The following is a 23,453-nucleotide window of genomic DNA, read 5'->3' on the forward strand; positions in this document are numbered from 1 at the left end:
AGGAAGATCACAGAATGAACTCGGGATAGACCCAGCAGGGTGTTGCCCGTCCGGGGTCCGTGCTGGCCGTGGCTGCAGCCGCGGCGCTGCTCCCGCGCCAGCGCCCCTCCAGAGCCGCTTTCGGTCGGCCTTCGCGGGGCTCGGTCCATCTGCAGGCAGCGAGCAGGTGAATGCCTGTTTCGTGTTCTGCTGTAGTTTTGGAGCACTGTTGGTCACACCTGAGCGCTGTGCTGCCTTGGAAACCCGTGAACCTTGTTGGTAGCGTTGTGCCCTGGTACCAGGGCATCCACGTTTCCAGCTGTGTCTCTAGAAGTGCTCGGGCTTCTCCTCCTTCATATCTGTGAACCCACCACATGATGTGCAGCATTTCAGAACCTTGGGAAGCTGCATCCATGGCCAAAGTCTGGTTGTGATGGCGGTTTTTAAATTGCTGCTCTTACAAACAGCAGAAGTGCCACACCAGGGTGAAGCCACCATGTCTGGTTGTTGTTGTAGTTTGTTCTCTAGACATGAAGTTCTTTGGGAGCAGGTGGAAGCACTGAGAGCTGCTCTGGGTGCCCCCCGGGGCTGCCCCATCCAGACACCCCGTGCGGTTCTGCCCCATCCAGACACCCCGTGCGATTCTACCCCATCCAGACACCCCGTGCGGTTCTACCCCATCCAGACACCCCGTGCGGTTCTGCCCCATCCAGACACCCCGTGCGGTTCTACCCCATCCAGACACCCCGTACAGACACCCCGTGCGGTTCTGCCCCGTCCAGACACCCCGTGCGGTTCTACCCCATCCAGACACCCCGTACAGACACCCCGTGCGGTTCTGCCCCATCCCAGAGCTGGTTTGTTGTTCCCCACGTGCCGTGTGGGAGCTGTTCTGGCCTCAGGTGGGGAGGAATCATCAGAACTGCAGTGGTTTAGCTGGTCTTTGGTTTAGCTGGTCCGTGCCCCCCGGGCAGGTTGTCAGCGCAAAGGGAAGCTGAACTGAAGCTCTGGCCCGTACACAAAGACTGATTATCAGCCTGTGGTTAAATCTGATCTTTTCTTTATTTCCCTAGGTTAAGGATTTTTGGAATTTCAGGGCAGAAGTAGAGGCGAGCGAAGCCCCGGTTAAGCTTCATGTGCTCTGGATGTTCACCAGCATCACTGTTCCTAATTCCACGGTTGGTGCTGGTGACAGCCGTGCTGTTTCCAGGACAGTCGGTGGTTGTTGGCTTTCGGTCTGTGGTTCAGCTGATGACCCGTTTCCCGGGGGCCGACTGTGAGTCCGTCCCGGCAGGGGCAGCATCGGCTGTTGTTGGTGCATCTCAGGCCTGGTGGCTGCGCCGGTCGGGCACCACGAGCCTCGGCAGAACGAGCTCCGTGGGCTTGGTTCACTCCTTTATATCTCCCCTGGTCTGTGCTGGCGGAAGAAGGTGCAATATGTTCCCAGAATATGCTGCCAAGGTGCAGCTGTGGATTTGCTGTTCAATGGTACTTGAGGGGTGAAGCAGCAGTCCTCATGGGCTGCTAACTGGGAACGATTCTAGCCGGCTGTATGCCGGAACCCGCACCGGGCTCGGCACGAGGTGTGTGCGCTGCTGTGGCTGCTGGTGACAGATGGGGATGCGGCCGTGCCGCAGCTGCCAGAGCCATGGAGGCCGCGGTGCAGGGCTGTGCCGGCCAGACCTGCACAACACGCACCGTGACCCCGGGTGTGCCGTGTGTGCCGGCTGTGCCGGAGCCAGTGCCGCAGAGCCGCACGCGGTGAGGTGCTCAGGGTGCCGGTTCCACCCGCGCCAAACCCGCGGAGCTGCTGCCGGAGTCACCGCGGCTCTGCCGGGCCCTCTAGGACCAAATCGGTACCGGGGATGGTGTCAGACGGAGGATGCCGGAAAACGAACATTATTGCTCCTATTTTGAAATTATAATTGTGTCTCAGAGCGTTTGTTGTTTTGTTTTGTTTCTAATGAATAGCTCAGAGCAGGCGAAGGCCATTCTTGGCAGTAATCTATCCTGAAACTGCCCTCTATTTTTTGACTTCACCTTTGATTTTACCGCTGTATGTAATTCTGAGCCAGCGTTTATTATTTTTCTCTTCACCAAGGACTGCTGGAATCTAAAAGGTATTTAAGACAACTCAATCAAATAGCTAAAAAGGCTTTCTCTTCAAAGTAACCCATTATTCCTTTTTCAGTCGTATAGAAAATAGTCAAAAAGTGAATTCTTGATGCACTCGATGAGAACAATAGATTTGTGTTCAGTCTTTCGTTCTCTAAATTAGAAATCACAGTATAGACAATGGCATTTCTGAATCATATATTATACCTTATTCTCTGGTGGGAATGCAGTGTCCGTGTTTGCCTCCTTTTCGCCGTTTGGCTCTGGCTGCTGTGAACACTGGGAAGAATAACCCCGCAGCTTTTCTTTCTTTTTTTTTAATCTATTCATTTTATACTTTTCAGACAGATTTTTCCCCGGGGTGAAACAAAGGTTAACTGAAATTTCCTCTGTTGTGTACCTGAACGAATCAGCAGTTTGAGAAGGAAATCCCATTGATGGGCAGAGAGAGTGACAGGCTCTATTTAAAGAATTCCCCCGACTGTGTGGTAGACCAACCATGCCATGAATTTAACTGTTCCTGTGGTCCCCATACTTGTACCCACCAAAAAGAGAGAAAAACTTACTTTGTTCTGCAAATGTTGTGCTAAGCTTTGAAAATCATGAGCCGCCGAGTGTTGTGAATTAGCACAAGGAGCAGCGGCGGCTGGAGGAAGCGGCGTTTGTAGCAGGAGGCGGAAAACAGACAGAGAATTATGCGTGCTTACATAATGGCAACGGCACCCCGCGTGCTCGCGCGTTAACGTGCCCGTGCGTTTTAGCGGTTTGGTAGTGTACGTATCCCCAATAATACGATTTATGCAGTTATCTTGTGCTTCTGTCACTGCACACTTGTACTCTGCATGGGGTGCGGAACCCGCGGTGCAGCCGTGGCGGCGCGCGGCGCGGCGGGGGCGCCGGGGGCCGCAGGGCGCGGGCTGCGGGGGCGCGGCCGCACCGAGGGCCGAGCGCGGCTCAGCGCGGCGCTGGACGCCCCACCGGGGCGGAACGGGCAGGACGAGCTCAGCAGCTCCTGCCCGGGTTCTGCGTCTCTTGCCGCCTCTCTGAGCGCAGCAGCGCGCGCCCTGCCCGGCTGAGCACCGTTAGCCCGCGTGTGTTGAACTCGAGCGCGGGCTCCTCCTGTGCCGCGCTTGGCTCCGCTCCCCTGAAGTTACTTTAACAGGTCTTGGGCGTTCTTTCACCTAACCGGGACTGTTCAGAGGTGTGGGGTTTATCTTTGTGAAGTCTCGTGTGCTTTGGCCAATGCTGCCTTTGCTTCTATCAACTCCTTACATTTTAATTAATTTCAGCGTGGGTTGAGTTTTGTAGTTTGTTCGCTGTCGTCTTTTCAGTTTTGTGATGCTTTTCAAAACCGTCATGCTGGACCAGACAAAGGTTACTGAAGTATTGCAGGTATTTTCTCATTGACAAAAATGTGCAGATTACTGTGCAGATACACGCATATTTGTATAAGATATCAAGGGGAGAGGCAGAAGAGTCTTTCGTTGCCATGAGAAAATTTCTCGGGTCGAACTTCTGTCAATAATTACATCGACTGACTCCTCTTTGGGGGTTTATGAATCTCTTTTAAAGTTGTGTGAAGGGGATGCTGACATGTAATCCATTATAACAGCACGTGTCTTGTTTTAAGTGAATCGCTTTTTCCTCATCAAAGCAAAGCTGAGAAGTCCCTAGAAGTGCCTGAGAAAGCCCCGCAGTTCGCTGTTCCTTCGCGCGGGGTTAACTGGAGGAACCGGTGATGCGAGCGGGTCTGACGCCCCGCGGCCGCTGCGATCTGCCCTGGCACCCGCTGCCCGTGCCCCCGGCGCCGCCAGACACAAACCCAGCGCTCCGGCTCCAGCGCCGGCGCAGGACGCGGTCGGGGCCGTGGGAGGAATGGTGCAGACCGCAGCACCGCGTCGGGAGCGATGGGAGCCACGAGGGGCAATGGCGTCATGGGAGCCGGGGGCAGCGATGGGACCGATGGGGACCATGAGGAGCGCTGGGGCGGTGGGACCCCGTGTCCCAGGGCTGTGCTCGCTGCAGGCGGCTCCAGCAGCAGCACCGCAGCGCCGGCAGCACCGGCAGCGCCAGCTCCTGCTCCATCACCGCCGGTCTGCGCTGGCTGCACAGCAGACGATCGCTTCAAAAACTTCTGGTGATAGAGGGGTGTGGGGGGTGTATACACCACCCTCCTATATATATAAATATATAGATACCTAGATATATAGATATAGGGCTACTTGGAGTACATCCTCCTAGAAGAGAAAGATGCGTAGTGCATCCTAGTCCACAGAAACCTGAATTTCTGTGCCCTGCAAAGCCTGATGTAGGGACGCGATGTCACATTCTGTGGGACACTGCTGGGTTGTCGCCTCCCCGTCGCAGGGCAGGCTGCGCTGGCGCTCAGAACAGGGCTGCGCTTTCTCCCGGCTCCAGAACTGAACTGCCAGTGTGACTTTGGTGGGCTGGGGCCCTGCCGTGCGCGGCGGACGCGGGTGCTGCTGCGGACGGGCGCTGTGAGCATGTGCTGTTTGCTCTCGGTGCTTTGTTCGCGGTGACGGGCTGTCCCTCGGGCAGCCTGGGTCTGGCCGGCGCCCTGGTTTTGGCGAGGGCGGCTGGAGCGCCGCTGAGCCGCGCTGGGCTGCGGCTGCACCGCGGGCTGCGGCGCCTGCTGGTGCTGCTGGAGGGAAACGTGAAGCTCAGTGAGCTCTCAAAAGTGGAGAGATCTCAGTGATCTCTCAAAACTGTTACTGAAAAAAGCAAAGCTGCCGCTTGGCACCCACCCTGTTGTGTGGGACGCGGGGCAGCCGGGGTGTAACGCTTTATAAAGGAAGGACCGTGCGCGGAGCTCCCACTTTCACCTACATGGTATATATCTTGCATCCTCTGCTCTCCCTTCTCTTCTTCCCTGTTCTGCACTTCGACAGAACCGTTTTGTCAAAGTATAAATACAAGAAGTTTATATGACTAATCAGTTGTATTTTTTTTTAGTCAAAGTATGGAAATTCATATAATCTTAAATAGGCGATTGCTTTTAGCAAATGCAGGTGAGAAGGAATAAAAGCACAAAGTTGTTGAAGGGAATTTTATTAGTCATAAAAAGGACCCTGTAAGCGATGTGGGTTCTGCGTGTGCAGCCTGTCCGCAGGCAGGGGCGCGGGCGCAGCCCGCCGGGCACTCAGCGCTCTGCGCGGCGCCGCGCGGGCCGGGGCAGCTCGGGACCCCCTCTCTGCTGATCGCGGAACCCGTCAGGCCTCAGCACAGGTGTTTTCTGTCTGTTTTGACCAAAATCTCCCTCGGGGCCCTGTGGCTGCAAGCGGAACCCGCGACCTGCCCCGGCCCCGGCCCCGGCTGGGAAAACAGGGCCTGGTGCCGGCGAGCGCGGGCCGAGCGGTGGGACACGGGACACGGGACATGGGGACACAGGGACACGGGACAGATGACACAGAGACACGGGACACAGGGACACGGGGGACACGGGACACGGGACTTGGGGCGCAGGACAGATGACGCAGGGCACGGGAGTCGGGCCCGCGGGCGCGCTGGCCGCGCCGGGCAGTCCGCGGGCGGCTCTGCCGGTCAGCAGCGTTCTGTGGTTTGTTTCATGACACGGTGCCGATGCCACATCAACAAGAATTGTTGCAGATTTTTCTGTGTGTCCCCAAAGCGACATTTCGAGTTGGTTGAAAAGCAAAACGCTTCTATGTATTTCAGTCTGAAGAATTAATTGTGAGTAAAAACAAAGTCTTATGCAATCTGTTGTGAATTAAACTTAACTTTAAGGTCACTAAATGGATTTAGTAAAGAAAGATTTTGTTGTAATATTTTATTCTGCATTAAAGCCCTTGTATCTATTTTCTGATTTAAGTAGTTTTCGTTTCTAGCGTTAGGAATATTTGAATCATTATGTCATGGTTTTCCCCTGTGAACCGGGGGATTTTGACAGTGAAGAAGAGAAACTCGTTTGGTTTGTCCTCAGGAAGGGTGTGCCCGGTGAGTAACAGGGGTTAATCCACCGGTAATTTTGATCGGTAGCCCGTCGGCCATTCTGCGTGTGCGTTTCTGTGGAACAGCACCCGCTGCACGGCTGGGGCTTGAGCTGCAGGGGCCCGTTTCGGTGTGAGCTCCCTCAGCAGGCTGCGGGCGGTGGCTGACGCCCCCGGATGCGTCAGGGCTTGGCTTCACTTTTAGTTACTAGGCACAAGAGGCCCAACTTTCCCTTGGGCTCATCCACAAGGCCCCTCCTGTGACCAGCCCGGGCGGGATGCGTCCCCTCCGTCCTCCCTGCGGGGACCGGGGTCCAGAGCAGCGGCTCAGGGACACAGACACGGCCCCACGGCAGCGGCTAGTGGTCCACAGCATTGGGTGACGGTCCCGTGGCTGGGCGTGATGGTCCCACAGCAGTTGGTGATGGTCCTATCGCTGTGGGTGATGGTCCCGTGGCTGTGGGTGACGGTCCCGTGGCTGTGGGTGATGGTCCCATGTCATCGGGTCATGGTCCCGTGGCTGTGGGTGATGGTCCCATGGCTGTAGGTGATGGTTGGTGTCCTGAGTGAGGCTCGGGTGGAGGAGCCGGGGATCCTGTGCTGGGTCTCGTGCTGCGTCAGTTCTGCATGTACCGTGACTTCATTCCAACACGTTGTCCAGAGTGCTGGACGAGCAGCCGGTTGGCTCGGCGTTGGCGCCTCCGTGCGGGGCGGCGGCAGCGCTGGCATTAGTGGCATTAGTGCTGGCATTGGTGGCACTAGTGCTGGCATTAGTGGCATTAGCGCTGGCCTTAGTGGCATTAGTGCTGGCATTGGTGGCACTAGTGCTGGCATTAGTGGCATTAGTGCTGGCATTGGTGGCACTAGTGCTGGCATTGGTGGCATTACTGCTAGCATTAGTGGCATTAGTGCTGGCATTGGTGGCACTAGTGCTGGCATTAGTGGCATTAGTGCTGGCATTAGTGACATTAGTGCTGGCATTGGTGGCACTAGTGCTAGCATTAGTGGCATTAGTGCTGGCATTAGTGGCATTAGCGCTGGCACTAGTGGCATTAGTGCTGGCATTGGTGGCACTAGTGCTGGCATTGGTGGGTGTCAAGAATCAAACTATTTCAGGTGGTCGGGTCAGAGCAGGCAGCGTTAGACCCGACTGCTGGGTGGAAACCAGCAGCGAGCGGGTGTCGCGCTCTAAAGCACCCGCTGGGTGTTCGTGAGACATACCCAGGGGCTTTTTCAGTAACTAAGGGTCAAGCTGATAGTATAGATCATACAATTTTGATTTCTAGTCATTTGCTTTTTGTTGTAATTGAGTAGTACAATCAAAATCGGTTGGATAATTTTTTGTGGTTTGTTTGGGGTATTTGTAGTTTGTAAATGTTGGTGTTCTTGTGATTTGTGTTCACAACACATGTAGATGGTTCATATTTGGATTGTGGGAACAGGATGGCACCCTTCCCATTAAAAAGGGTTAATTTACACACAAGTTGTAATGGTTGCTGTAAAGTACAGGCAAGGTGAACACCCTGCGGACCTGAACCCGCCCGTAACGGTGCACGGGCAGAGCTGGACCGCGGTGAGTGCCGAGTTCTCCGGCAGCCCTCACTGCAGCCGTGCCCTTTTAGCTTAGGGCCCTTTACTTCCTTTTTGATGTTTTCACTTCTGCCGGTCCCAGGGCTGTGTGAGAAGGTTGTGGTGTGACAGCCGGTAATTTACTGTGTCGTCCTGATTTACTGCACATTACCAGGCCCTGGTTTGCAATAGTTACTCAGCTTACAGTCTGAGTTGCTGTGGTTCTGCATGAAGTCACTGTGGCCTCAGCAGTGGGAGGCAGAGCTGCGGACAGCAGTTCTGCGCACCCGCAGGGAGCAGAGCGTGTTCTGGGCGCTGCGCCCGCTGCTGTCCGCGTGCTCCGCTGGACCGGGCCGGCGCGGGCGGGCGGCGCTGGCTCGTGTCTGTGCCGGAGCCCTGCCCGGGCGCCAGACCCGCAAACCTGCCCGGCACGGCCAACTGCCCCGAGCCCTGCCCGAGCGCCAGACCTGCAGCCCTGCCCGGCACAGCAAACTGCCCCGAGCCCTGCCCGAGCGCCAGACCCGCAAACCTGCTCAGCACGGCCAACTGCCCCGAGCCCTGCCCGAGCGCCAGACCCGCAAACCTGCCCGGCACAGCAAACTGCCCCGAGCCCTGCCCGAGCGCCAGACCCGCAAACCTGCCCAGCACAGCAAACTGCCCCGAGCCCTGCCCGAGCGCCAGACCCGCAAACCTGCTCAGCACGGCCAACTGCCCCGAGCCCTGCCCGAGCGCCAGACCTGCAAACCTGCTCAGCACGGCCAACTGCCCCGAGCCCTGCCCGAGCGCCAGACCTGCAGCCCTGCCCGGCACAGCAAACTGCCCCGAGCCCTGCCCGAGCGCCAGACCTGCAGCCCTGCCCGGCACAGCAAACTGCCCTGAGCCCTGCCCGGCATGGCAAACTGCCCTGAGCCCTGCCCGAGCGCCAGACCTGCCCGGCATGGCAAACTGCCCCGAGCCCTGTCCAGCACGGCAAACTGCCCCGAGCTCACACCTGGGAACGGCCAACTGCCCTGAGTCCCTGCTCGGGGTCGCAAACTGCCCTGAGCTCACTCCGGGGGCGGCGCAGGAGCTGGACGGACGAAGCCCACCCAAAGGCACGTGTAGGGTGGATCAGGTTGGGTGCCGGGCAGCTCCGTAGCTTTCTTGTACTGAAGACAGAACTAGTTTGTCCAGTTTTGTACATTCAAAGTCTATTATCTGTTTCAATAAGTGCAGTCAACACAATGTTGAATATATTATTGAAAAATATTAATATATATTGAATATAATTAATTTTATTTCTGTTTTTCAGGAGACGTGGATGTGGACTGGTCCATCTCTGATAAAGACTTAGAGGTAACACAGACAAACAAGTTGTTCCACAGTTCTTTGTGTTTGTGTTTATCAACGAGCAGAGCGAAGAAAAGGGATGAAAAGTCTGTCTGCAGGTTTTTGTGCAGAAGGAGGAGGGTGCAGTGTCCCCCACACCAGCGTGTCACCAGGACCCTCCTGGGGCACCGAGGCATCACCAGGACCCTCCTGTGGCACCAGAGTGTCACTGGGACCCTCCTGTGGCACCAGCGTGTCACCGGGACCCTGCCGCTGGTGCCACCGCCTCCCAGAGCACAAGGTTCAGCCCTGGCCCAACTCCTTCCATTTCACTTCCCGGCGTTCAGTAAAAATTATAAAATCCAGTGACATTAACAGACTTTTCCTGAAGAGAAATGGTATTTTTGTTGCTCTTTGCTCACGTGCCCCAGGTTATTTTCATTTTTAGAATGGTGCTGTTTCCTGAGCAGTAGAGTTTGGAGGTGTAGGGTTTTCGGTTGTCTGCCGGCACAGAGTGTGTGTGAGGTCACTGGGGAGAGTTGTTTCCAGCTTCTCTTTTTTCCTTCTTTTTCCTTTTTAAATCTTTCTTTACAATTGCAAATCGCAGGTTGGGTCTGGACTTGTATAGCATTGTACTTTGTCCAAGAAGTTTCCTTTAATGTGTGCAAGGGAACGTGTAACTTGCATTTACAATTAATGGTATTTATATTCGTGTTCTGGGAAAAAATCCAGTTTGTCATGAAGTAGCGTAGAGAGTGAAAGTGTCTTGTTTAATCAATGGAAAGTAGAACTTCATAACTACGAATTCAAACAGCAAAAAGAATAAAGTCCTGACGTGGGAGTTTGCTTGAGACGGCACTTTTCCTGCAGACAGCGCAGGGCGCCCTGTGACAGAGCTGCCCGTTCACACCCGGTCTGCGAGCGGTGCCTGTGAACGCTGGATTTCTGCCAGCGGTGGCCTTTGTGCGTGCGGAGCTGCCGCGACGCGCGGCGCAGGGCCCAGCGCTGATCGTTTTCTCCCCCGCAGGCGCAGATCTCGAACCGCGGGGGCGCGCGGCACGGCGCGCGGTACTACAGCGCCGGCAAGGCCGTCACCTGCCGCAACTGCGGCCGGGCCGGACACCTGTCCAAGAACTGCCCCGTGCCAAAGGTAACGCCACCGCGCCGGTTGTTGCCAGCGATGCGCCGCGCTCGCCGTCGGCAGCGTCGCCCCGGGGGCGCAGGTGGGAGGGTAACTTGCACAAATCTGTCTGGTTCGTGGAGGTCTCTGCTTTTGTTGTGCTTGTAATCCCCGCGGTTCTGGAAAGCGGTAGGCATTCATTTGGGGTGGTTTCTTCATTTCCTCTATTGATTTTTAAATGGCCCGTACTCTTTTGAAGCGTCCTCTCCTGACGCGGTTGTGTTTGTGTCTCCGCAGAAGGTCCCGCCGTGCTGCCTGTGCGGGGGACGGGGTCACCTGCAGGGCGGCTGCCCCGCGCGCTTCTGCCCGAACTGCTGCCTGCCCGGCCACGGCTACCGGCAGTGCCTGGAGCGCGCCGGCTGGAGCAAGCTCTGCAACCGCTGCCGCATGAAGGGACACTACGCTGACGTGAGTACGGCCGCGCCAGAGCCCCGTCACCGCCCGCTGTGTGTCGGTCAGACAACGAAGCTACAGCTGCCACACTTCTGTCCTATTTTCTTTGATTTTACATAGTTTGTATTTGCATAAGCATGTGAAATATTGTAGTTGGTCCTCATCACAGTGCCACAGTTGTTGTGAAGAGCGGCTCAAAGAAAACACCCAGAGTGCTGCAAACACTCGCTCTTTAGCTTGGTGTTGTCCAGGTTAGTGAAGGTGGTGAAAACGTCCTCGTTTCTGTTGAGTGGAAGGTGTAGGACGGTTGAAACCGGGAGACGTGGTGCGGTGCAGGCACGCCAGCGAGAGGAAAGAACAGCTCTGGTGCTCTGAGAGCTCCAGATACGTGTTTTTTCACTGTGATCACATATTCTTCAATGAAAATATTATTAGAGGTCTAAACTGATGTCTGGATGGGTTTGAGAGGCATTTGTACGTGTGCTGTGTTTGACACTGCGAGTGTACTTCATGAACGAGGTGGAAAGGGTACACTTTATTTCTTATGCAAGTACAGATAAATAGAAGTCCTGCCTGGGGTCAGTATGTAAGGAAGCAGGTGTACAGCCACGTCCACGTGCCACAGCTTGGGTTGTCCTGCTCTTCAGTAGCGTCCTCTGTTATTTATGAAAACGCAAAAAGACAGAGAATGTTGAAATCAGTTGTGTCTCTGTGTCTGCATCCCCATGTACAGGCCCGTAGCACACACGCTCTCAGGGGATTTGCGAAGGAGCGGAGCAGTTGCAAAACTGTGCGCTCTACTGTTAAGGAAAAAACATTGATACAACATTGAATGTCTGGAACCTGCTGGTGTTCGGTGCCCATCCCACGAGGACACGCTGGTGTTTCCATCATCGCTGCTGTCCCTGGACACGCCGTTCGCCGCCATGCGGCTCACCCGGCGCCGCCCCGCGCTGCCGCCAGCCGCGGTTCCCGGCGCCTCTGCCGCGGCGTGCACCGGGGTCTGCGCCCGTGCCGAGGACACGGCGCCTCAGAGCCGTTGGCAAGCGTGCGTCTGCGCTCGCAGCAGAAACGGCTCTGCCAGCTGATTGTACAGAGCTGCTCCCTTCGTCTTCCAAGGGAGGGATATCTGGTTTATTTCGCACCAGACGCTCGGCTACCTGTTCAGTGCCGTGGGAGCAACGTTCCCATTTGTTTTGTGGGGAGATGGAGGCCCCGCAACACACGTGCGTTCAGAATTTACTGAGGATTCGGAATTGTCTTGGATAAATGAGTAACTTTGTCACAAAACCGGTGTGACAAAAACCAAAAACGCTAAAAATGTTTGTGTAGTGTAAGGACGCCGCGGTGTGCCACGGGGCGTCCCTCGCGGCGCGTTCTGCGCCGGGACGAGCTGGGACGTCAGTCCAGGGACTCCGTTTGGCTGAGACTTTCTATGTCAAAACTGTTGAACGGTACAATTATGGAAACACACTTTTTAGAGCACGATCTCTGTTCTTAAAAATATCGCTTCAGTCCTCCTGAATGCGTTTTGAAACAAGCACAAACTGTTTTGCTCCTGGCGGTCTGCCCCGGTTGTTGTTACTGCCACGCGGGGTTCACAGGGGAAGGAAAGACAAGAGAGGTTTACACAGGGGCCGCAGTGACAGCACCGGGGTGACGGCTTCAATCTGCAAGAGTGAGGGTTTAGATTAGACATGAGGCAGGAATTGTTGTCCTGAGGGTGGTGAGAGCCTGTCCCAGGCACCCAGAGAGGTGGTGGATGAACCATCCCTGAGACACCCCAGGCCAGGCTGGACGTGGCTCTGAGCACCCTGAGCTGGTGCAGATGTCCCTGTCATGGCAGGGGAATGGGGAGCTGGGGAGGACCCTGCAGCACAAACCATCTGTGGTTCTGTGGTTCCGCACGGTGTGTTTGGTCAGTTCTGCACCAACCGCAGGAACCGCGGGTGAGGAACGTGCTGTCCTGAGCCAGCGCGCGCGGTCATGGGAAGGTAAAGGTCTTGAACAGCAGCATTTGAAGTTATTACAAGCATCATCCAGCCTAAGGAAAGCCTTCAATCAGTATTTCAAAATGCATCTGTATGTATAAACAGAAGTTTTTTTATTACAATTTAGAGAATTCACAAACCATCAACTTTTATTTTTAAGCGTGGTGTAGCCCAAATCTGGACACCACTGGATTTTGAATTTTTGCTTCCTGGATGAATAATTCCAGGTCAAGTTTTGGTGCAGGATGAACTATTCTGGCAAAAAGCTTTCTTTATTATTCGTAAGAAAGTGTTGAATGATATAGCAGTTGGAAGTTTGGTAGAAGAGTAAAGGAGTTTGGCCAAAGAAGCAAACTTTAGAAGGTTAGTAACTGTATTTACCGTAAGCGATGTGTGGAGTTACAGGCGGGCACACGTGTATTGCAGCGGTGTTGTCACTTTAGGAGAAGAGTGACACTTGGGAAGGTCTTGTGTACGTGTGCATGCGCGCGCACAGCCCCGCCCAGCCCGTCCGTACGTGCACATGCACAGCGCCCCGCCCAGCCCGTCCGTACGTGCACATGCACAGCACCCCGCCCAGCCCGTCCGTATGTGCACGTGCACAGCGCCCCGCCCAGCCCGTCCGTACGTGCACGTGCACAGCGCCCCGCCCAGCCCGTCCGTACGTGCACGTGCACAGCGCCCCGCCCAGCCCGTCCCTATGTGCGCGTGCACAGCGCCCCGCCCAGCCCGTCCGTACGTGCGCGTGCACAGCGCCCCGCCCAGCCCGTCCGTACGTGCACGTGCACAGCGCCCCGCCCAGCCCGTCCGTACGTGCACGTGCACAGCACCCTGCCCAGCCCGTCCGTACGTGCACGTGCACAGCGCCCCGCCCAGCCCGTCCGTACGTGCACGTGCACAGCACCCTGCCCAGCCCGTCCGTACGTGCACGTGCACAGGACCCTGCCCAGCCCGTCCGTACGTGTGTGCACAGCACCCCACCCAGCCCGTCCGTACGTGCACGTGCACAGCGCCCCGCCCAGCCCGTCCGTACGTGCACGTGCACAGCGCCCCGCCCAGCCCTTCCGTATGTGCGCGCACACGTGCACAGTACCCCGCCCAGCCCGTCCGTACGTGCACGTGCACAGTGCCCCGCCCAGCCCGTCCGTACGTGCACGTGCACAGTGCCCCACCCAGCCCGTCCGTACGTGCACGTGCACAGCGCCCTGCCCAGCCCGTCCGTACGTGCACGTGCACAGTGCCCCGCCCAGCCCGTCCGTATGTGCGCGCACACGTGCACAGTACCCCGCCCAGCCCGTCCCTACGTGCGCGCACGCGCTCACAGGAGCGCGGTGGTGCTGAGCTGCGCTTTGGAGCATGGACTAGGCGGCGGTGCCGGCTGCGCGCCGGGACCCGTCACCCGCTCTGCGGCGCTGCAGGTGCGGCTGGAACGTGAGCGTCTGTCCCCGTGTTCCGCAGGGTCAGGTGGAATATTCGCCGTGTTCCTCCAGTGATTCCCCTGGAGCTTTTGGTGGCACCGGTTGTGCCGTAAGGACTGAGGAGAGAGACAGAAGTAGATTGATACAGTCTGTTAAAATAAAACACAGATTAAAATTAAAGTGTGATTAAACATACCTTTATCTTCTTTAGCCTGGTAGATGTTACTGTTGTCGTACATGTCCTTTACGTAGCAATTTACATTTATGATATTTTTTCTCAAATGCAGAAAGATAGGGTAAAAGACGAGCTGTGATAACATCAGCGTACATTCCTTCTTAATTTTCTATCTGAAGGCAGCGGCTTAAATGTCTGTCTTCCAAATATACCTGTTCAGTTACCCTAAACATTGGGTTTTTGACCTTTGGCAGTGTTTGAGTCTGTTCCTAGGTGTCTCCTCCAGCTTTATTTGCTCTGTTTGGCCAAGGAAGGACAGCGATGCTGTGCCGCCTCCTCCCTCTCGCTGCACACAGCTGTTTATCAGAATTACTCTTGTCCCGGTGTCGCTCGTGCTCCAAGAACTCAACCCCATTGCAGGATCCCGGGACACGGGGTGCGGGTGGAGGACGGAGCGGTTCCGGGTGCCGGAGCGGGACCGTGTGTCCGTGTGTCCATCCCGTCCACGGGACGTGTCCTGGTGCCACCCCGAGCGTGAGGGACGGAAAGTGGGAGCTCGTTACATAGGAAGCGGTATTTGGAGCCAGCAGATGGTGTCCAGCACAGCTGAGAGTTTGCTGTTTCCTGTGGTATTTGAATGTCAGAAATGTGAAATGGGTGTTCCTCGTCTAGCTGTACTTTTGCTGAGAGCTGTTAAAAACAGGTGCACGATACCATTACTTTGGAAACGTGAACGGCGCGTTTCTGCACCCCCTTTCTGGTAAGCAGTTAGACAGAACTATAACTGTTATTTGCATCTCTTGCCACCTTTTCTGTTTTACACACTTTATTAAGTCAGTTCTCTTAAAGTAATATTCTCCTCTGTAAAGAATGAGGACTCCTCTGTCATCCCCAATTTAATCCCTGCCTAAGTTGTGTAGGAGACCGGGAACGTCACAGCATGTGTTTGTTCGGCTCGTCGCGGGCCGCCGTGGGTCCCCGAGTTTGTGTTCGGAGCTCCCGTGCAGTCCCGCGGCACGAGGGGCGCGCGGGGCGGCCGGAACGGACTCAGGGTCACAGCAGAGGTGTTCCCTCACGTCGGAGCAAGAAGGTGTCAGGGCAGCGGGTGATCGAGCCGTGAACGGAGCGCTTGGCCGAGACCCAGGCACTGCTGGCAACCTGCAGATACTTGTTCCGCATGTGGCACTCACAGGGACGCTCCTGCACCGAACTCTTGCTTTGTGGTGGGAAACTGAAGAGACTGTTAGGATTACTGCAACCCGTGAGTTCTAACCCGTTATCAGAACCGGGTGATAACGACCCAACAGCTGGAGAGGAGCCGGAAGGTAAAACAGGCAGATACCGAGGGCAGCGTGTGACCTTCTGCTTCGTGCTGGGTTGGCAGCTGAGGGGGAACGCAAGGACAGTTTTCAAAGGGGCGGCGGGAAGGCTGGGCAGCCAGACCTGCCCAGCGCATCCCCGAGCGAGCCGGCGGTGTGTCCCCGAGCGAGCCAGCAGCGCGTCCCCGAGCGAGCCAGCGGTGTCCCCAAGTGAGCCAGCGGCACGTCCCCGAGCGAGCCAGCGGCGTGTCCCGAGCAAGCCAGCGGCGCGTCCCCGAGCGAGCCAGCGGTGTCCCTGAGCGAGCCAGCGGCGTGCCCCGAGCGAGCCAGCGGCGTGTCCCTGAGCGAGCCAGTGGCACGTCCCTGAGCGAGCCAGCGGTGTCCTCGAGCGAGCCAGCGGTGTGTCCCTGAGCGAGCCAGCGGTGTCCTCGAGCGAGCCAGCGGTGTGTCCCTGAGCGAGCCAGCGGTGTGTCCCTGAGCGAGCCAGCGGTGTCCCCGAGCGAGCCAGCGACGTGTCCCTGAGCGAGCCAGCGGTGTCCCCGAGCGAGCCAGCGACGTGTCCCTGAGCGAGCCAGCGGTGTGTCCCCGAGCGAGCCAGTGGCACGTCCCTGAGCGAGCCAGCGGTGTCCCCGAGCGAGCCAGCGGTGTGTCCCTGAGCGAGCCAGCGGTGTCCCCGAGCGAGCCAGCAGCGCGTCCCCGAGCGAGCCAGCGGTGTCCCCGAGCGAGCCAGCGGCGTGCCCCGAGCGAGCCAGCGGCGTGTCCCTGAGCGAGCCAGCGGTGTGTCCCCGAGCGAGCCAGTGGCACGTCCCTGAGCGAGCCAGGAGTGTCCCTGAGCGAGCCAGCGGTGTGTCCCTGAGCGAGCCAGCGGCGCGTCCCTGAGCGAGCCAGCGGCGTCCCCGAGCGAGCCAGCGGTGTCCCTGAGCGAGCCAGTAGTGTCCCCGAGCGAGCCAGCGGCGCGTCCCTGAGCGAGCCAGCGGTGTGTCCCCGAGCGAGCCAGCGGTGTCCCTGAGCGAGCCAGAGGTGTCCCCGAGCGAGCCAGCGGTGTCCCTGAGCGAGCCAGCGGCGTGTCCCCGAGCGAGCCAGCGGTGTGTCCCCGAGCGAGCCAGTGGCGCGTCCCCGAGCGAGCCAGCGGTGTGTCCCTGAGTGAGCCAGAGGTGTCCCCGAGCGAGCCAGCGGTGTCCCTGAGCGAGCCAGCGGCGTGTCCCCGAGCGAGCCAGCGGTGTGTCCCCGAGCGAGCCAGCGGTGTGTCCCTGAGTGAGCCAGAGGTGTCCCCGAGCGAGCCAGCGGTGTCCCTGAGCGAGCCAGCGGCGTGTCCCCGAGCGAGCCAGCGGTGTGTCCCTGAGCGAGCCAGCGGCGTGTCCCCGAGCGAGCCAGCGGAGCGTTCCCGAGCGAGCCAGCGGTGTGTCCCCAAGCGAGCCAGCGGCGTGTCCCCGAGCGAGCCAGCGGTGTGTCCCCGAGCGAGCCAGCGGTGTCCCCGAGCGAGCCAGCGGTGTGTCCCCGAGCGAGCCAGCAGTGTCCCCGAGTGAGCCAGCGGTGTGTTCCTGAGCGAGCCAGCGGTGTCCCCGAGCGAGCCAGCGGTGTCCCCAAGCGAGCCAACGGTGTGTCCCCGAGCGAGCCAGCGGTGTCCCCGAGCCAGCCAGCGGTGTCCTCGAGCGAGCCAGCGGCGCGTCCCTGAGTGACCCAGCGGCGTGCCGGGGTGGGTGTAGAAACGTGATGTGCGTGGGGACTCGAAATTGCTTTTGTAACGGAAATCCCAGTTCTCGGGAGCCTCTGGAGCTCTTCAAAGGAGAAGGTCGACAAGCATGTGTGTAAACATGATCCAGTTGACATAGTCTACAATTTCCAAAAGGCATTTGACAGAGTTCCTGACCAAAAGCTTTTAAGGAAACTAAACAGGCATGGAATAAGAGGATAAAGGTAGGATATGCTAGTGTGACATGGAAAGGGGTGAACAATAGGGCGACAGGATTTGCTGAGGAGACTGAATTGTTCAGTGTCGGTGCTGTGCGGCGGCCGTGGGGAGCGGCCCGGGGCCGCTGGGCAGCGGCAGCGCGGTGGGCGGCAGGTGAGCCGCGGCGGCCCTGAGTGCGAAAGTGCCTGGGGCAAGATAATCCCGTCTTTGTAAACGGGCTGATGGGCTCTGAGCTTACCAGTACCATTCCGGACTGAAATCTTAGAGTTATGAGACATAACCCTTTAAAAAAAATCAGTTCATAGTTCAAAAGCTGTGAAAAATCTGGTGAAACATGAGGAATAATCAGGAAAGCACTGGGCACCTGAGTGCGGGTTGGGTCCCTCTCTGTCCCTCAGCGCAGCGGAAACTCTTCAGCCTGGAAGACATGACCACAGGCTGCAAAGAGCCTCAAAACGGGATCCAGGGATCCCACTGGGTCCGTGACGGTGTCTGGGGACCAGCGGTGCTTGTTCCTCCCAGCACGAGAACCAGCGGGAGGGGACCGGGGGGGGCCCAGGGGCCGCGTCCCTGCGCCGGGAGGCCTGCGGGGCTTTCCCCGCGGCAGCAGCACCGCGCCTGCTCGTGTTTGGGGACGTGGGGCCGTTCACGGGATGGAAACCCGTGGAATGTCCGCGGACACACAGAACGCGTGCGGCTGGCAGAGTCCCTGGACGCGGCAGCCGAGCGCGGGGGCGTGCGGGGCGCGCGTGGCTCGCGGCCACGGTTACAGAGCACGCAGTCCCACGCGGTGCGGGCAGCGTGAACTGATCGCAGTGACGGAGCCAAACGCCTGTGCCTCTGCTAGTTGCGTTCTGTAAGGAAATACGAGTCCTCCACAGGGCGTTTTGTCGAACACCTGGGAGTGTTTCACAGGCCGAGTTACAGGCGCTGTTGTGTGTGTGCTGTTGGGGTGTTTGTGGTGTCTGTAGGAGCTGGACGCAAACACCCCTGAGCCTGGGGCTACGGGAGTCCATTGCTCTCCAGAGTTCTCCACAAGACTCTGGAAATGCCGCCGCCATAGAGCAGTCTGTACAGTGTTGGAGAAAATACTAGATATTCCCTAAAATTTTTGCATTGTTACAAAATAGTTTGAAAGCTCAAGAAAAGTTGTAATTTGTCATTCCTGGAAGGTTCACAAAGGATGCAGGACAAGCTCCTGTGCGCGGGCTGTGTCAGACTCCCTGTGGTCACACATTTGTCCAGAAGTGAACATGAGGCAGCTCAAGGTGCTTCGCGTAGTTTGGTTTGAAAAGGTTTGAAGTTATTTAGAACAGTTCCAGGAAAACGTGTCTATTGTCGGTTATGCCAGTGGCGCTCCGTGGCACAGCCTGGCGGGTGTTCGGCGTGGTCTCGGCTGGCGCGGGTGCGGAGGAGCCCCGTGTGCCCGCAGATCAGCCGGCAGAGCCGTTCTGGAGGTTTGAGTTTGGCTGTTTGACCATCTGCTGCTCCACCTGGGAAAGACACGGCAGCAACATTGTGTGCATATATAGATGTGTATTATATATGTGTGTGTACATATATATATACTTGTGTATATATGAGCTGAAAACCCCTTGCCATGAGCGCCCTGTGTTTGCAGGCTTGGTGGCAGTTAGGCGGATGTCGTGGCTCTCGTGGTCTCCCGTGCCAGCTGCAGGTGGGGCAGAGCTCACACCGGGGATGTGCGGGGACACGTCGGTCAGGACCGCGTCTCCTGCGGTGCGCGGCAAACCCGGCGTGTGGCGCCCCAGGAGCTGCCCGAGCCCAGCGGCAGAGCCGTGTCCGCAGGGCTGTCCAGCCGCGATGCCGTGTCCCCATGCCGGTAAAGCCGCGGTGCTGTGTCCGCAGGGCTGTCCAGCCGCGGTGCTGTGTCCCCATGCCGGTAAAGCTGCGGTGCCGCGTCCCCATGCCCCGCACAGCCTGCCTGTGGCCGGGGCAGCCCGGACCTTAGCCGGGTCTCCTCCCTGTGTCCTGGCACTTCTGGGCCGTGTCCCGCAGCCGGTCCTGCCGAGGGTGCCTGTGCCCGTGCCGCAGCCGTGCCGTGCTGCCCGCGGGGTCTGCCCCGCTCCCTCCTCCCCCAGCGCCGCCCCCGTGTCTCACGCCCGCGGTGAGTCCACGTCCGTCCGCCGGTGACCGCGAGCCCGCGTTACAGGAGCCGGTCGGTGCCGGTGTTAGCGGCGGCGCGGGAGAGGTCTCGACATCTGCTCGTGCAGGAGCGGCTTTGAAGGGAAGCATTGTGTGTTTTCCGCGGCAGTTCCCATGCGGAGGTGATGAAAAATGTGTGTTTTGGCAAATCTTTTGTTTTATTGTGGTGGCCTGCGGCGGGGTGGCTCGAGCAGCCGCCGCTTTGACAAAACACCAGAGGATTCTGTTAAAAAGTTGTGTTTAGTAATTGTTGTCGTTGTGTCAGACCATAACTGACTTGGAGCTGAAGGATTTTTGCGAGATGAGTAGCTGTGCCAGCAGGGACCCAAGTCTCCTGGGCCAGCCGCGCTCTCATTAAGATTTGCCGCTAGCCGTGGCGGTGTTCGGCAAGTATGTGACGTGCATGCTGTTATTGTATGCTTGGCTTGTCAGCCTGCAGCTTTCTGACACTCACTTATGTCACTCTTTATTCAGAGAGGAAGAAGCTTTTGATAATTTGACAAGACAAGCTCTTAAACGATCTAGGTCATGGCCTTCACTGTCTGTGATTGTGAACATATTTCCTGAAAGCCCTGTCACTCATCACAGCTACATTTTCTCCCGGGGAGCCGCGGGCCCGTCCCGCTCTCTGTCAGCGCGTGCGTCGTGGTTATTCATACGCCACATACAGTACCGGGCTTCCCGTCCCTCGCGGGCCGATCGCGGCCGCCCGGCGGGGCCCTCCCGCCGCCCCGGCCCCGCGCGGGGAAAGGCCGCTGGGCGCCGGTTTTGTGTTTGCTCACTGTTGTGGAAATATGAGAACTGGTGGCAAGGGCCTCGTCTATTGAGCGCTCAGCCCTGGTCTGCTGTCAGGGGCTGCTGGAGATTGAGTGTTTTATTTCCTTTGATGTTCACGTTGGAGAAGGGGGAAGTGGGAATTAAACAACAGATGCATTAAGCCGTTGTTCTGGTAAAACAATAATTAGCACCTGATAAAATTCAATACGGGTCAAAATGCGCAGTACCCGGCCTTGATTCGTCTGGTGTGGCAACCCTGGCCGGGTCAGGCCCGGGTATGAATAATCACCCTCCCAAATTAACTGGACGTGGCTGTGGCCAGAGCGGTTTGGTGAATACCGGCGGTGGGCACTGCGGCTGTGCCGGCGCTGTGCCGGCGCTGGGGAGGGCAGAGCGCTGCGCTGGAAATAAACACGGTTTTATTTAATGTGGTGCACCACACCACTGCCATCCTCGTGTGCCGCAAGGGCTTCCTTCAGACGAGGGCCGTTCGTGGTTGGGTGCTGTTACATAAATAAGAAACACAGGTTTGGCGGCTGTTGTTGTATTTGGTTATGCCCTCTTCCATCGTAAACCTCTTTGCTTCATTTGGGAAGCCAGTATTCAGAAGTAATTGTTAATTATATGTTTTGTCGTTCTGTGATAGAAGATACAGACAATAACCGTGGGCTGATGCAGGGTGACAGGACGCCTGGTTAATGGCATCCCTCTGAAACGCTGTTGTTTAGCCAGGCATCCGTTTTCGACTATTGTGTTCAACTTCTGAAGTTCGTAAGTGATCATTGTGATGATGAAAAGTATTACACCGAATCACCATCTGAATGAACAAATATGCTTGGCCAGTTCCCCTCGCCACCTCCGTCCTTCCTCCCCGGGGTTTTCTCACAGCCGGACGGTGCCGCGCGGCGGGGGCGCGGATCGGGGCCCCGCGGCTCGCGGGTGCCGGGTTCGCTTTAGGGCCTTTGTGTCCAGAGGAAAAGAAGTGTAAAAGAAAAGGGAAAAAAAGGAAAAGAACCCCGAATTATTATTTTAAAATATAGTAATTTTTTTATTATTTTCATTAAATAGCTGCTCGGTGAGTAAAGGTCATATCACAGAGTGGCATTTTGCCAGTATATGACAACTCATTGATTGCGATTTTTCAACCATGTTAGTCTGGGGACACTGTGGTAATCGAAAACTACCCAGAACTAATGTACAAATAACTGCCTGCGACCGCGGTGCTGAGCCCGGGCACCCGGTCAGCGGCGAGGGACGGACGGCTGTGCGGGCGCTCTGTGTGCAGGGCGCTCTGTGTGAACACGGGGTGCTCTGAGCACGGGGCGCTCTGTGTGAACACGGGGTGCTCTGAGCACGAGGTGCTCTGTGTGAACACAGGGTGCTCTGAACACGGGGTGCTCTGTGTGAACACGGGGCGCTCTGAACACGGGGTGCTCTGTGTGGACACGGGGCGCTCTGAGCAAGGGGCGCTCTGTGTGGACACGGGGTGCTCTGAGCAAGAGGCGCTCTGTGTGAACACGGGGTGCTCTGAACACGGGGTGCTCTATGTGAACACGGGGTGCTCTGAGCACGGGGTGCTCTGTGTGGACACGGGGCGCTCTGAACACGGGGTGCTCTGTGTGAACACGGGGCGCTCTGAACACGGGGCGCTCTGAACATGGGGCGCTCTGTGTGAACATGGGGTGCTCTGAACACAGGGCGCTCTGAACACGGGGCGCTCCGTGCGCAGGGTGTTCTGTACGTGGGGTGTTCTGTACACGGGGTGTTCTGTGTGTGGGATGTTCTGTGCACGGGGTGTTCTGTACACAGGGTGTTCTGCACGTGGGGCGCTCTGTGCACGGGGCATTATGTGTGCAGGGTATTCTGCACAGGGCGCTGTGTGTGCAGGGCATTCTGCACGCACGGCGCTCTGCACACGGGGCGTTCTGTACGTAGGGCGTTCTGTGCATGGGGTGTTCTGTATGTGGGGCGCTGTGTGTGTGGGGCGCTCTGTGCGCGGGGTGTTCTGCCCGAGGGGCACTCTGTGCACAGGACATTCTGCACACGGGGCGTTCTACCTGCGGGTGTTCTGTGCGTGGGGCACTCTGTGTGTGGGGTGTTCTGCACATGGGGTGCTCTGTGCCCGGGGTGTTCTGTGTGCAGGGTGTTCTGTGTGCAGGGTGTTCTGCACACAGGGCGCTCTGTGTGCGGGGCGCTCTGTGCACGGGGCATTCATTCTGCACGCGGGGCGCTCTGTGCACGGGGCATTCATTCTGCGTGCAAGGCGCTCTGTGTGCAGGGCACTCTGTGCACGGGGCATTCATTCTGCGTGCAAGGCGCTCTGTGTGCAGGGCGCTCTGTGCACGGGGCATTCATTCTGCGTGCAAGGCGCTCTGTGTGCAGGGCGCTCTGTGCACGGGGCATTCATTCTGCGTGCAAGGCGCTCTGTGTGCAGGGCGCTCTGTGCACGGGGCATTCATTCTGCACGCGGGGCGCTCTGTGTGCAGGGCGCTCTGTGCACGGGGCATTCATTCTGCACGCGGGGCGCTCTGTGTGCGGGGTGCTCTGTGCACGGGGCATTCATTCTGCACGCGGGGCGCTCTGTGTGCGGGGCGCTCTGTGCACGGGGCATTCATTCTGCACGCGGGGCGCTCTGTGTGCAGGGCGCTCTGTGCACGGGGCATTCATTCTGCACGCGGGGCGCTCTGTGTGCAGGGCGCTCTGTGCACGGGGCATTCATTCTGCACGCGGGGCGCTCTGTGTGCGGGGTGCTCTGTGCACGGGGCATTCATTCTGCACGCGGGGCGCTCTGTGTGCGGGGCGCTCTGTGCACGGGGCATTCATTCTGCACGCGGGGCGCTCTGTGTGCAGGGCGCTCTGTGCACGGGGCATTCATTCTGCACGCGGGGCGCTCTGTGTGCGGGGCGCTCTGTGCACGGGGCATTCATTCTGCACGCGGGGCGCTCTGTGTGCAGGGCGCTCTGTGCACGGGGCATTCATTCTGCACGCGGGGCGCTCTGTGTGCGGGGCGCTCTGTGTGTTCTGCGTGTGGGGCGTTCGTGTCGCCTCCGGATCCCGTGTAAGTTAGTGAGGAAAATCCCTTTGTTTGCACCCGAGTGCAGCTCGAGGGTGTTCGAACTGTCAGACGCTGTACCTGCTCCGCTAGAGATGTGAGGGACCTCACACGCTTCTTTATAGAAATAT

At 57.8% G+C, this 23,453-nt stretch overlaps 1 protein-coding gene across 1 annotated transcript in view; it reads left to right on the forward strand.

Annotated features, from left to right (window-relative positions):
- The window catches only part of ZCCHC7 (zinc finger CCHC-type containing 7), a gene marked incomplete at both ends in the record, with an annotated part of 122,090 nt that overhangs the window by 68,176 nt on the left and 30,461 nt on the right, over nucleotides 1-23,453 (forward strand). The window contains 3 exons of the mRNA XM_080362173.1: nucleotides 8,923-8,966; nucleotides 9,967-10,089; nucleotides 10,357-10,527. Coding sequence (XP_080218299.1) covers nucleotides 8,923-8,966; nucleotides 9,967-10,089; nucleotides 10,357-10,527 — 338 coding nt within the window. The remainder of the gene's footprint in view (nucleotides 1-8,922; nucleotides 8,967-9,966; nucleotides 10,090-10,356; nucleotides 10,528-23,453) is intronic.

This window comes from Nesoenas mayeri (assembly GCF_963082525.1).
Source record: "Nesoenas mayeri genome assembly, chromosome: Z".
NCBI classification, from domain to species: Eukaryota; Metazoa; Chordata; class Aves; order Columbiformes; family Columbidae; genus Nesoenas; species Nesoenas mayeri.